Source organism: Brassica napus, chromosome C6, assembly GCF_020379485.1.
Source record: "Brassica napus cultivar Da-Ae chromosome C6, Da-Ae, whole genome shotgun sequence".
In the NCBI taxonomy this organism is placed as follows: domain Eukaryota; kingdom Viridiplantae; phylum Streptophyta; class Magnoliopsida; order Brassicales; family Brassicaceae; genus Brassica; species Brassica napus.
In genome coordinates, this window is record NC_063449.1 from 31,986,819 (window position 1) to 31,996,414 (window position 9,596).

The following is a 9,596-nucleotide window of genomic DNA, read 5'->3' on the forward strand; positions in this document are numbered from 1 at the left end:
GGAAAACAGAATTTTCCCGCCAAAACCGGAAAACAGAATTTTCCTGCCAAAACCGGAAAACAAAATTTTCACGCCAAAACCGGAAAACACATTTTCTCGCAAAAACTGGAAAACCCACTTTTCCCGCAAAAACCAGAAAACCGCATTTTCCCGTCAAAACCGGAAAACGCATTTTCCCGTCAAAACCGGAAAATGCATTTTCCCGTCAAAACCGGAAAACGCATTTTTCCGCCAAACTGGAAAACACACTTTTCCCGCCAAAACCAGAAAACTGAATTTTCCCGCCAAAACCGGAAAAACACATTTTCCGCCAAAACCGGAAAACATTTTTTCTCGCCAAAACTGGAAAAAACTCATTTTCCCGCCAAAACCGGAAAAACATATTTTTTCCGCCAAAACTGGAAAAATGTATTTTCTCTCCGAAACCGCAAAAATGCTTTTCCCGCAAAAAATCGCGCCAAAAACTTTTCCCGCCAAAAAACACGAAAAAACTTTTCCCGCCAAAACCGTAAAAATGCTATTTTCTGCCAAAACCGTAAAAATGCTATTTTTCCGCCGGAACGTAAAAAATTATATTTTAGTCATTTTATTAACAAGTCCACCTGGATGCAAATGAAAGTTAAAAAATGAAAAACAAACGAACATAGTTGCATTCAGATGATTCATCTGGATGCATGGATGAAATGAATAAACGAACCATCCAGATGGAGCATCTGGATAAGATATCTAGATGGACCATTTGGATGCATCTTCCCGATGTACAGACGAACATGACCTAGCTCATAAACCACTCTCCTCCTCAACCGATTGGGGATATAAATTAAATTTCAAAAGTTAGACAAGCTAGAATCAAAATCTAAATCTACAAACGTACAGAAAAGTAAGGGCATAATTGCAATTACACAAACATATAGAAAGAGCAAAAACCCTAAAAACATTTGGCAGAATATAAAACGTCTACCAAGCATCGTGCTTCGTCTTCTCTCTCGATCTCTCCTCCTCCGCCGCACAGATCCAGGACGGGACAGTTGTCTATCTCTAATTCTCTATCTCTCTGCGAAAATGGTGACGGCCAAGAAAACGGTGCGTTTCTGTTCTCTTTCTTATCAAAGTTTTATTCTTTTTTGGTCATTTCAAACAATGTTTCTGTGTGTTTGAGTTTGCAGAAGAAGTCACACGAGGGCATCAACAGTAGGTTGGCTCTTGTGATGAAGAGTGGTAAATACACTCTTGGTTACAAGTCCGTCCTCAAGTCTCTCCGTGGCTCCAAAGGTAATTTAATCGAACACTTGGTGTGCATATATATCTCAATATGTTTTTGTAGCTAGTTTTTGATTTATTATATTTGCAGGGAAGCTAATTCTCATCTCCTCGAATTGCCCACCGTTGAGGAGATCGGAGATTGAGTACTACGCAATGCTCGCTAAAGTTGGTGTTCACCACTACAATGGAAGTTAGTTCATTTCTTCTTACTGAACAATCTTCTTTAGCTTTTATAGTGTTGATCCTAAGTAGAGGAAGAAAGTAGTATGTTTTGTTGACTTAAAAGTGTTGATCTTTTTGGAAGCTCACAAATCTGTTTTAATTGCTATTGGTGTATCTGTAATGGGTTTATTACAAGTTGCATCATTACATCAAGTTACGTAACTGGCTTTTCTGTCTGTATAATCCACATCCTAGGTTTTGGGTTTGTACTGTAGCATGATAGTCTTGTCTTTTGCATCATTGATCCTCTGTTTCATCCATTATTTTCTTCTAGTATCACTTTTGCTTGACTGTTGTTCATCTTTGGTTTCAGACAACGTTGATTTGGGAACAGCTTGTGGGAAGTACTTCCGTGTTTCTTGTCTGAGCATCGTTGATCCTGGTAATGAGAACAACACTAACTTGAATACTACATACTCGACATACTCGCCAACTTCGTGTTTATGTATTTCGTTCTTCACTGATCCTTGCTAATGCTTTTGTCTTTTGACTGGTTTTAGGTGATTCTGACATCATCAAGAGCATTCCTGGTGACCAGTGATACCATTTTCGATTTTGTTTTCCCCCTACTTCCATGGATATTCTCAAATTTTATGAGCAAAAGATACTGTGTTTGGTGTTTTATTACTTTTACATTATGAACCGGATAGGAAAATATAATTTTTTTTTGACATTTCTGAGAGTTAAATTCTTTGTTCTATCTTTTAGTACGTATCAAACTTCCTTCTCCTTATCAACAAACTTAATTTTGAACCGTGAATATAAAGTTCGGGTAATTATAAAATATAATATCTACATGTATGTTTCTGCTACATGTAAGAGAAGTTGGAACAGAAAGACGGAGAGAGAGTAGATATAAGAAAAGGTGAAGCTTTGCAAAATGTTTACTTGGCTGTCTCTTCTTCCTCCTCTTCTTCAGTATCAAGCTCGAGACCTTCTGCTGCCAAAAGTTGAGTGATGAGCTTTTTCTTATCCTCCTCTGCTTTCTTCCGCATCAAATCTCTTTTCTTCAATACCAGCGTGTGTCGCTTTAGAGTGCTGTTAAACAACTCTCTCGATGCTTTCTTCTCCTTCTCCAGTAACTTCCTCTCTTCTTCCGGATCCACCTTAACAGGTTCACCAAATAGATTCATTGAAAACAGAGCAAGACTTGGGGGAAACAAGCTCAGAAACACTTGTTAGTCTTACCTTAGAACGAGAAAGACGACGAGCACGAAGGTTAATCTCAAGCTGTTGTTGCTCAGCCCAAGCTGCAATCGCCATGTCGCCTCTCTGATCAAATGCTTTACGCTTTTTCATCAGCCATTCCATCCAGGCTTGTGATGCCTTCATTGGATTCACTCGGTTATCCGTATCGTACTGTCTTCTCTTCTCAGTGTCCATGAGCAGCTCGTATGCAGCCTGGATCTTGATGAATCTACTTTCTGCCGTCTCTCCCTCTTCAAGCGTCCCTTTGCCATCGTAAACTACACACAAGTCATGCAATAAATAAACAAGAAACAAAAAAACAACTTCGTTGTGGCTACATATACTAATGAACAGACGCAAGGTCTTGTGTTGCTATAATAAACCCACAAAGACTTAACCTACCCCAAGCTCTAAAACTAGTAATCTTGACTTTGATTTAGCTTCTAAAGATGTAGAGAAGTACCATCAGGATGATAGTACTTGGCTAATCGTCTGTACGCCACCTTAATCTGCTCCTCCTCTGCATCTCGTTCCAACTCTGTACTCAAAAACCAAACAACATACAACCAAATCTTAGCTCTATTAAAATACATGAAACACAAGACACAAAGGACTCTGTTTTACATGATCATTCAGCTCCTATGCGCAGTTTAAGCTAAAATCTTGACGCCCACAAGGTGAAAAGGAGAAAGCTTTTACCGAGAGTATCGTAAGGAGACTTCCCTTCGCTCCAACTCGATGCTGCCCTGACAAGAGTCTTCCTTTGTCTCACGCCAAACCAAAAGTTCGAATCTTTAGACCTAAACGGAAACGAATTCGACACCCGAGTTCTAAAGCTGAACTTTTGAATCGAAACCCTAACGATTGATCGAGTTTGGTTTCTACTACAACACACGATCGAAGCAAACACCGTGTGTGGTCTACAGATAGCTCGCAGGTTGCTCATCACTTCACTCGCCGACCCAGAAACATACAAAATCGAATTACAAGAAATGTAATCAAATTCCCCGGAAAATCTTGTGGAGAAGAAACGTAATAACTATTAATTACGATTATACCCTTTAACAGTTAAGCCCCTCAACTATACTGATAATTCAATTTCGGTACACATATTATCACATTTCTCAGATTTCAACCTTATAAAATATACACATTTTTTTTGGTATCTAATATATACTACAAAGTTTCCACCCAAATTTACATCTTCTTATTTAAAAATATTGGACCGAGATATATTAGCATATATTATTGCTCAGATTTCAACACATATAAAATAATATTACACTAACGAGAGCATACACTTATTCTTTTGGTATCTAATATAAATATATTACAAAGTTTCCACTCAAATTTACATCTTCTGTCTGAAAATATGTGGAGCGAGATACTTCATAATGTTCTACTTAGCATCGTTCAAAGCTTTAAAGGTGTGTTTCATGTTTTCCTTTTAGGCGTGTTCTCGTGGACGAGCTGCCCATAGAGAGCTAAGAGCACGCAGCCTGTGAAGATACTCTCCCAGGCAAAGCAAACCTCGAGCTGCTTGTCTTGTCGTCAAGATCTTTGCCATTTGCTGCAATGTTTGTTGCCTCAAATGATCCGCCTGTTGATAAAATAAACAGATTCTTGAATCTTTTGTTATAGAAAGGAGACAAAGTTTCTTTCGTTAACTTTGTTTTTTATTTACTTACTTGATTCACAAACCCTTCTAATGCTTGGAGATTCTCAACAGCTGCACCCATGTGGGATGGGTAATCATTGGACTCCATAACCACATCAATCACTATGTTTTCAGCTAAACTCTGCTGAAGTTTATCTATCCCTTGAGAGAGAGCATCCTCTGCTTGTTGTGATGACTGTTGGAGGTTTCTCACTTCCAAGATTTGCTGATCAGTTAATGGCTGAAGATACGGCATCACAACCTACAAAACAAATGGAGTTAGAACATTACATTTTGTCAACTTAGCTTTTGAAGTTAAGATTGTGTTGGGAGTTTGAGAGTTTATACATTTAAAAGACCTGATGGACGGAACCCTCCTATCCATTGGAAGAATCTTTCTGTGGAAGTTCTCCACATTCCCGATATCAAGTAGAAAACATCAGCTTTGGCTGCATCAGATTTCATTCTGAAGAGGTTCGCGTAATGGTTCAAGCAGCTTTCTACAAGCATCTTGAGTTCTATGTCGCTTATATGAGCTTGAAGCGCAGTTCGGATTTCGCTAACCCTCCTGCTTTGTTCTTCAAGCCAATGTGAATATTCCAGCTCAAATGCAGCAATCCTTGTGTTAATGCTCCCTGATGATCCTACATAGCTCGAACCTGACGAGTACACTCCCTTTGAAAAAATAGTAATGAGTCAGTAGCATATTGATTTCGATAAAAAATTAGATAAGAGAACGTTTTGATCAGTCTTGTGTCACCTTGCTCACCTGCTGCTTAGCCTTTTCGAGTTCTTGCTCTAACTGCGATAACTTGAACCGACTTTCTTCTAACTGTTGAACATAAGCCTAAAGGAACAAAACAGACTTTAGTACTAGTAGATAACTTTACTATATGAGATTTGTTGTAACTTGTAACAATTGTGTATTCAAATGTTTAATACTTCTATATTATCGATTTCAGCTTTGTTTGTTTCATGATTTTTGATCAGGATTTTCGCAGTCCTACAAGATTATACCTTCTTTCTCAAGCGACTTTTGCGAGCAGCTTCTCGGTTCTGAGCTAAACGCCGTTTCATCTATTTGCAACATATGAGAAAATGATATCACTATTATAATAACCGATATTTTCTTTTATTTAAAAGGATTCTTGATTATGTTTTTTATAAACCTTATCATGATTCCTGCCATCATCATCCTCCTCCTGATGATCATTACCAGAAGGTTCTGCTTCGATCTGGTTATGAGAAGAAGAAGGGTAACTCGCCTGCACACAACTCAAACCATTAGCAAAAACACATACAAGTAACAATACTTCAGACTAATATAAATCTTGAGACAAGTATACAAATATTAACCTTGATGATGTTGTGATCCACTTGAATAACAGAGGAAGAAGCAGTGTTTGGACTATGATCATTGATATCAGATTTAAAAACATTCCTCCAAGAAACCATTTGTTGAAACGGTTCATAGATTCCCATGTCTCTTAAAGATGCAAGTTGAGTTGGCGAAGAAGAACTCATCATCTCTATATTCTCTAACATATCAACCAAAAACATTTATATATTATTCCACAAGTAGAAATAAAAGGAGAAACAAATATTTTTTTTCTACTTTTTGCCTCACCTTCACTTGTAGATCCAATAGATTGCACCAAACTTACATTAGCTCACTGACACAAACCTTTGAAGTGCATTTCCGAGTAATCTATCAATCAAACAGAGATATATTTGCAGACCGACAACAGAAAAAATCAAAAGGAAGGAAAAAGTTCTTGGAGTTCCTTTGGACACTTGCAGTAAAGGAAAAAAAAACTTAGAGGTCAAGCGTTTCCATCATGGGAAGAGATGATTAAACAGATTTTTTTTTCTTTCTTGGCCTTTTCTCTTTCCTTTATTTATGTCCATCAGCTATAGAATAATAGTAACCAAGATAATGATCAAATTATTTAAAGAAATAACATTAGCGACAAAACACTGGGGAAAAGAAAAAGAAGAGTCTTTCGCAAAGCTGAAGGGTGACCTTATCGTGCGCTGAAGTACGCACGACGTGATGTCATTAACCGGAAACTCTTGTAGAGTTCCATACTCTCCGGAATCGACACGTTGCTCGGCCAGTTTATTATTCGGTCTGTTTGTGAATTTATTGCATCGTTTCTGAGTTCTAGAATTGGGAATTTAAAAGTGGATTATGTTTTCAGGATCATATAATAAATATTTTCTCCGTTTCACCAAAATAATAAAAGTTTTGAAATTTTTACAGATTTTAATAACTTTAGAATTAATAACAAAAATAAATTAAAAATTAAATTTAAAGCTTTTATCTTTCTGAAATGAATAATTTTTCTTAAAACTTTTATCTTCGTGAAATAAACTAACTTCATTCTGTCATTTGCATTTGTTACTTTAATGTTAAAATTTATAATTTATTACTAAATTTAATTACTAAAATAACAATTATTCATCTCTCAAATCATCTACAAACCGGCCATGACTCAATACAAACATGATTTTCGAAATTAGGGTTGGACAAATTATCTGTCAAATTTGATCTGATCTGTTATTCGTCTCGACTCAATCCAACAATTCAGGATATCTGTCAAGTTTTGAATCAAAACAAATATTAAAATGTGATATCCGTAAAAATAAAGTAAATCACAAATATTATTTTTAGAAATTCAGATATCTGATCCGATATGTATATTTATAGCTATGTAATGTAATTGTATATACAAACTAGTGAAATTGCATTCTATGCACGCAACTTATCGGTTATCGCCAATTTAGGCAAATACTATTTCCCACTGTCATAACAGTGCATAATCATTTTTTTCCAAAAGGGCTTATCATTATTTTCGGCACAACCTGAATCAATATTCGGCTGAATCAATATTCGGCCCATATTTTTTAATGTTCAGGCAGATCCCTAATTTGTGCTTTCTTTTAGCATTTTGGGCTAATTCACTCTACAAACTATTATATCTATATAATTTGGTTAATTTTTTGTTTTAAGTTGTTTTCAAAATTTGTTTTGGTTATTACATATCCAATTTAATTTTAATATTATGTCAAATGTTAACATATGAGTTTTCTTATTAGACTTGTTAATATTGAATTTTTCTTACAATTTCTCTTAAAATGATAGTTTGTTAGTATGATATTATTTTTATTTTAAATTGATATTCTAAATTTTTTTTAATTTTAATGTTATATATATTTTTTTAATATAATTGGCAGATCAAATAGAATAATCCGCAAATATTTTAAAAAATTATGAATATCCGAAAGCCCGGATATCCAAAATTTTTCGGATCGAAAACAATTCACAAATATAGATATTCGTCTAAAACGGAGCGGATCACGGATACTGAAAAATTCCGGGTATCCGCTCTTTGCCCATGCCTATTCGAAATGCACACCTTTTGTGTAGATGCATGCTCGTGGGTATGCAAAAGAATCAATGTCTTTTTCCCTATAAATTAGGTTCATATAGGTGGAACAAAGATGTAGATTTCTTCCTTGACAGAAAGATGTAGATTTCTTTCCTTCTGATTGTATTTCACTAATGCTTTTTTACAACTTTGGGGTGGTCCATAAGGTTATTTATGCAGTGGCATCTTTGTGGTTATAGTCTTCTTTCCTGACTTAGTGACAAATAATTGGTGCTTTAATGGCCCTACCAAACACAAAGATAATATTTTTAACACTTTCACTTATTTTAAATCATGGGTCTTAATTAGCTTGGTACCACTTGTGCAACAAAATCTGTGTGTTCAACCAAGACAAGCATGTCCGTTTTTTTCTTTTATCCAGCTTTGTTTCGTGTCTTGGTTTTACTTTATTAAAGAGTATCGGTAAATATTTATCATAAATATGAATCGGTGCGCTGATATAAGCAAATAAAATACAAAAAAAAAACATTATTGTATGATCATGTCAGAAAAATCCATTGGTTTCGAGAAAGATCATATATATTTGGCTTGATTCATTCAGTATTGCACATAAGCTTTTCATGGCCTTTCATTTATCATCGACAGACTCTGATAATTAGTTAAGACATCCATAGATATCTAAAGGAATCTCTCACAATTAAATTATTAAAACTAAATTAACAAAAGTAAAAAAGTGAGAAGAATGAGATAGAAATCTCGCATACTATCAATAATGGTTTTGATATTCAACATCCTACTCTTTTATTATAAAGATAACAACTTTTATTTTTCTGAAATGAATAAATTTTTTAAAACTTTGATCTTCGTGAAACAAACTAATTTTATGCTGTCATTTGCATTTGTTACTTTAATGTTAAAATTTATGATTTATTACTAAAATAAATAAAATAACAATTATTCATCTCTCAAATAATCTACAAACCGGTCATGACTCAATACAAACATGATTTCGAAACTAGGACTGAGCAAATTATCTGTTAAATTAGCCATCATTTTACGTTCGTTTATTATGCATGCATTAAATACATCACTGTTATATTTGAGGAAGGAAAAGATAGTATGATAAGAAAGGTTACGTACATTACACACATTTCTACTTTAATTCATCACGAAGACACCGATCTCCCACTATTTTCGCCATCATCTTTCTCCCTTTTTCGTTTTTGATCACGATTCACAAAGGTACACATTTTATTGCTTTCCCGTTATCTTCTCTGTACTTTTTTCTCATTCTGTACATTCTTATCGAGTACACCTGAAATATCTATCTTTAGACTTTCAATTTTAATACGAATTGCATATATTTACAGATTCTGCAGCAGAGATAATTTCTTGCACGTCTCTTGAAAAATTAGAGTAATTATTCACATTCTTAACATTAAGGGCACGATAGTTTTTCCTAAAGTACTTAGTTTCATATAGTTTTGGATTCGTATAGTTCTATGGGATATGGGATTGCAATCTCATACTCGATGGTTTAAACCAAAGACCGTATGCATTGAAAATAATTGTCTATAGTCCAAGAGACTATAATCAAGTCTAAACCATAGGGTCTGAAATTCTTTGGATAAAAAAATTATACAAAAATTACATAATAGTCGTTAGAAAATAAACTAGGAGACAATCAAGTTAAGAATATGGTTTTGGGTTTATTTTTTTTTTGTAACTGAATATGGTTTTAAGGTTTACGCATAGGAAGAAGAATCAAAGATATATCGTACTACTGAGCAAATCCAAAATTGCATATCTATCATGCCCTGAGATTCTTGTGGACGAATGATCATCCAACGATCAAACGATTCGAATATTAGTAA

At 34.9% G+C, this 9,596-nt stretch overlaps 3 protein-coding genes across 5 annotated transcripts; 1 reads left to right on the forward strand and 2 right to left on the reverse strand.

Annotated features, from left to right (window-relative positions):
- The first annotated feature begins 909 nt into the window (after positions 1-909).
- On the forward strand, positions 910-2,158 carry LOC106353465 (60S ribosomal protein L30-2). The gene is made up of 5 exons (XM_013793223.3): positions 910-1,083; positions 1,167-1,272; positions 1,352-1,453; positions 1,799-1,867; positions 1,986-2,158. Exons 1-5 carry the CDS (start codon positions 1,063-1,065, stop codon positions 2,024-2,026), a joined length of 339 nt encoding a protein of 112 aa, XP_013648677.1. The 5' UTR covers positions 910-1,062; the 3' UTR covers positions 2,027-2,158.
- Positions 2,159-2,245: 87 nt separating this feature from the next.
- Positions 2,246-3,689, reverse strand: LOC106353464 (uncharacterized J domain-containing protein C4H3.01). The gene is made up of 4 exons (XM_013793222.3): positions 3,373-3,689; positions 3,137-3,211; positions 2,674-2,951; positions 2,246-2,591 (listed from the first exon to the last, which is right to left on the reverse strand). Exons 1-4 carry the CDS (start codon positions 3,617-3,619, stop codon positions 2,370-2,372), a joined length of 822 nt encoding a protein of 273 aa, XP_013648676.1. The 5' UTR covers positions 3,620-3,689; the 3' UTR covers positions 2,246-2,369.
- A 217-nt stretch (positions 3,690-3,906) lies between these two features.
- LOC106353466 (transcription factor TGA7-like) lies at positions 3,907-6,245 on the reverse strand. Of its 3 annotated transcripts, none has more exons than XM_013793225.3 (8): positions 5,958-6,245; positions 5,687-5,859; positions 5,500-5,595; positions 5,348-5,407; positions 5,091-5,177; positions 4,679-5,005; positions 4,362-4,592; positions 3,907-4,273 (listed from the first exon to the last, which is right to left on the reverse strand). In XM_013793225.3, the coding sequence occupies exons 2-8, from the start codon at positions 5,855-5,857 to the stop codon at positions 4,121-4,123; spliced, it is 1,125 nt and encodes a 374-aa protein (XP_013648679.1). In that variant the 5' UTR covers positions 5,858-5,859; positions 5,958-6,245; the 3' UTR covers positions 3,907-4,120. The 3 variants fall into 3 exon arrangements, with proteins under 3 accessions (XP_013648679.1, XP_013648678.1, XP_013648680.1); XM_013793224.3 differs by having other exon boundaries at positions 5,687-5,868; positions 5,958-6,244; XM_013793226.3 differs by having other exon boundaries at positions 5,100-5,177; positions 5,687-5,868; positions 5,958-6,243.
- Positions 6,246-9,596: the final 3,351 nt, after the last annotated feature.

Excerpts from the sequence above, each read along its gene's own strand:
- LOC106353465 (XM_013793223.3), top strand. The coding sequence starts at position 1,063 with ATGGTGACGGCCAAGAAAACG. Across the intron at positions 1,273-1,351 it reads GTCTCTCCGTGGCTCCAAAG|GGAAGCTAATTCTCATCTCC; the intron begins GTAATTTAATCG and ends TTATATTTGCAG. Across the intron at positions 1,868-1,985 it reads TCTGAGCATCGTTGATCCTG|GTGATTCTGACATCATCAAG; the intron begins GTAATGAGAACA and ends GACTGGTTTTAG.
- LOC106353464 (XM_013793222.3), bottom strand. The coding sequence starts at position 3,619 with ATGAGCAACCTGCGAGCTATCTGTAGACCACACACGGTGTTTGCTTCG. Across the intron at positions 3,212-3,372 it reads GTCTCCTTACGATACTCTCG|AGTTGGAACGAGATGCAGAG; the intron begins GTAAAAGCTTTC and ends TTTTGAGTACAG. Across the intron at positions 2,592-2,673 it reads GTCGTCTTTCTCGTTCTAAG|GTGGATCCGGAAGAAGAGAG; the intron begins GTAAGACTAACA and ends GAACCTGTTAAG.
- LOC106353466 (XM_013793225.3), bottom strand. The coding sequence starts at position 5,857 with ATGATGAGTTCTTCTTCGCCAACTCAACTTGCATCTTTAAGAGACATG. Across the intron at positions 5,408-5,499 it reads ATGGCAGGAATCATGATAAG|ATGAAACGGCGTTTAGCTCA; the intron begins GTTTATAAAAAA and ends TGTTGCAAATAG. Across the intron at positions 4,274-4,361 it reads TAGAAGGGTTTGTGAATCAA|GCGGATCATTTGAGGCAACA; the intron begins GTAAGTAAATAA and ends TTTTATCAACAG.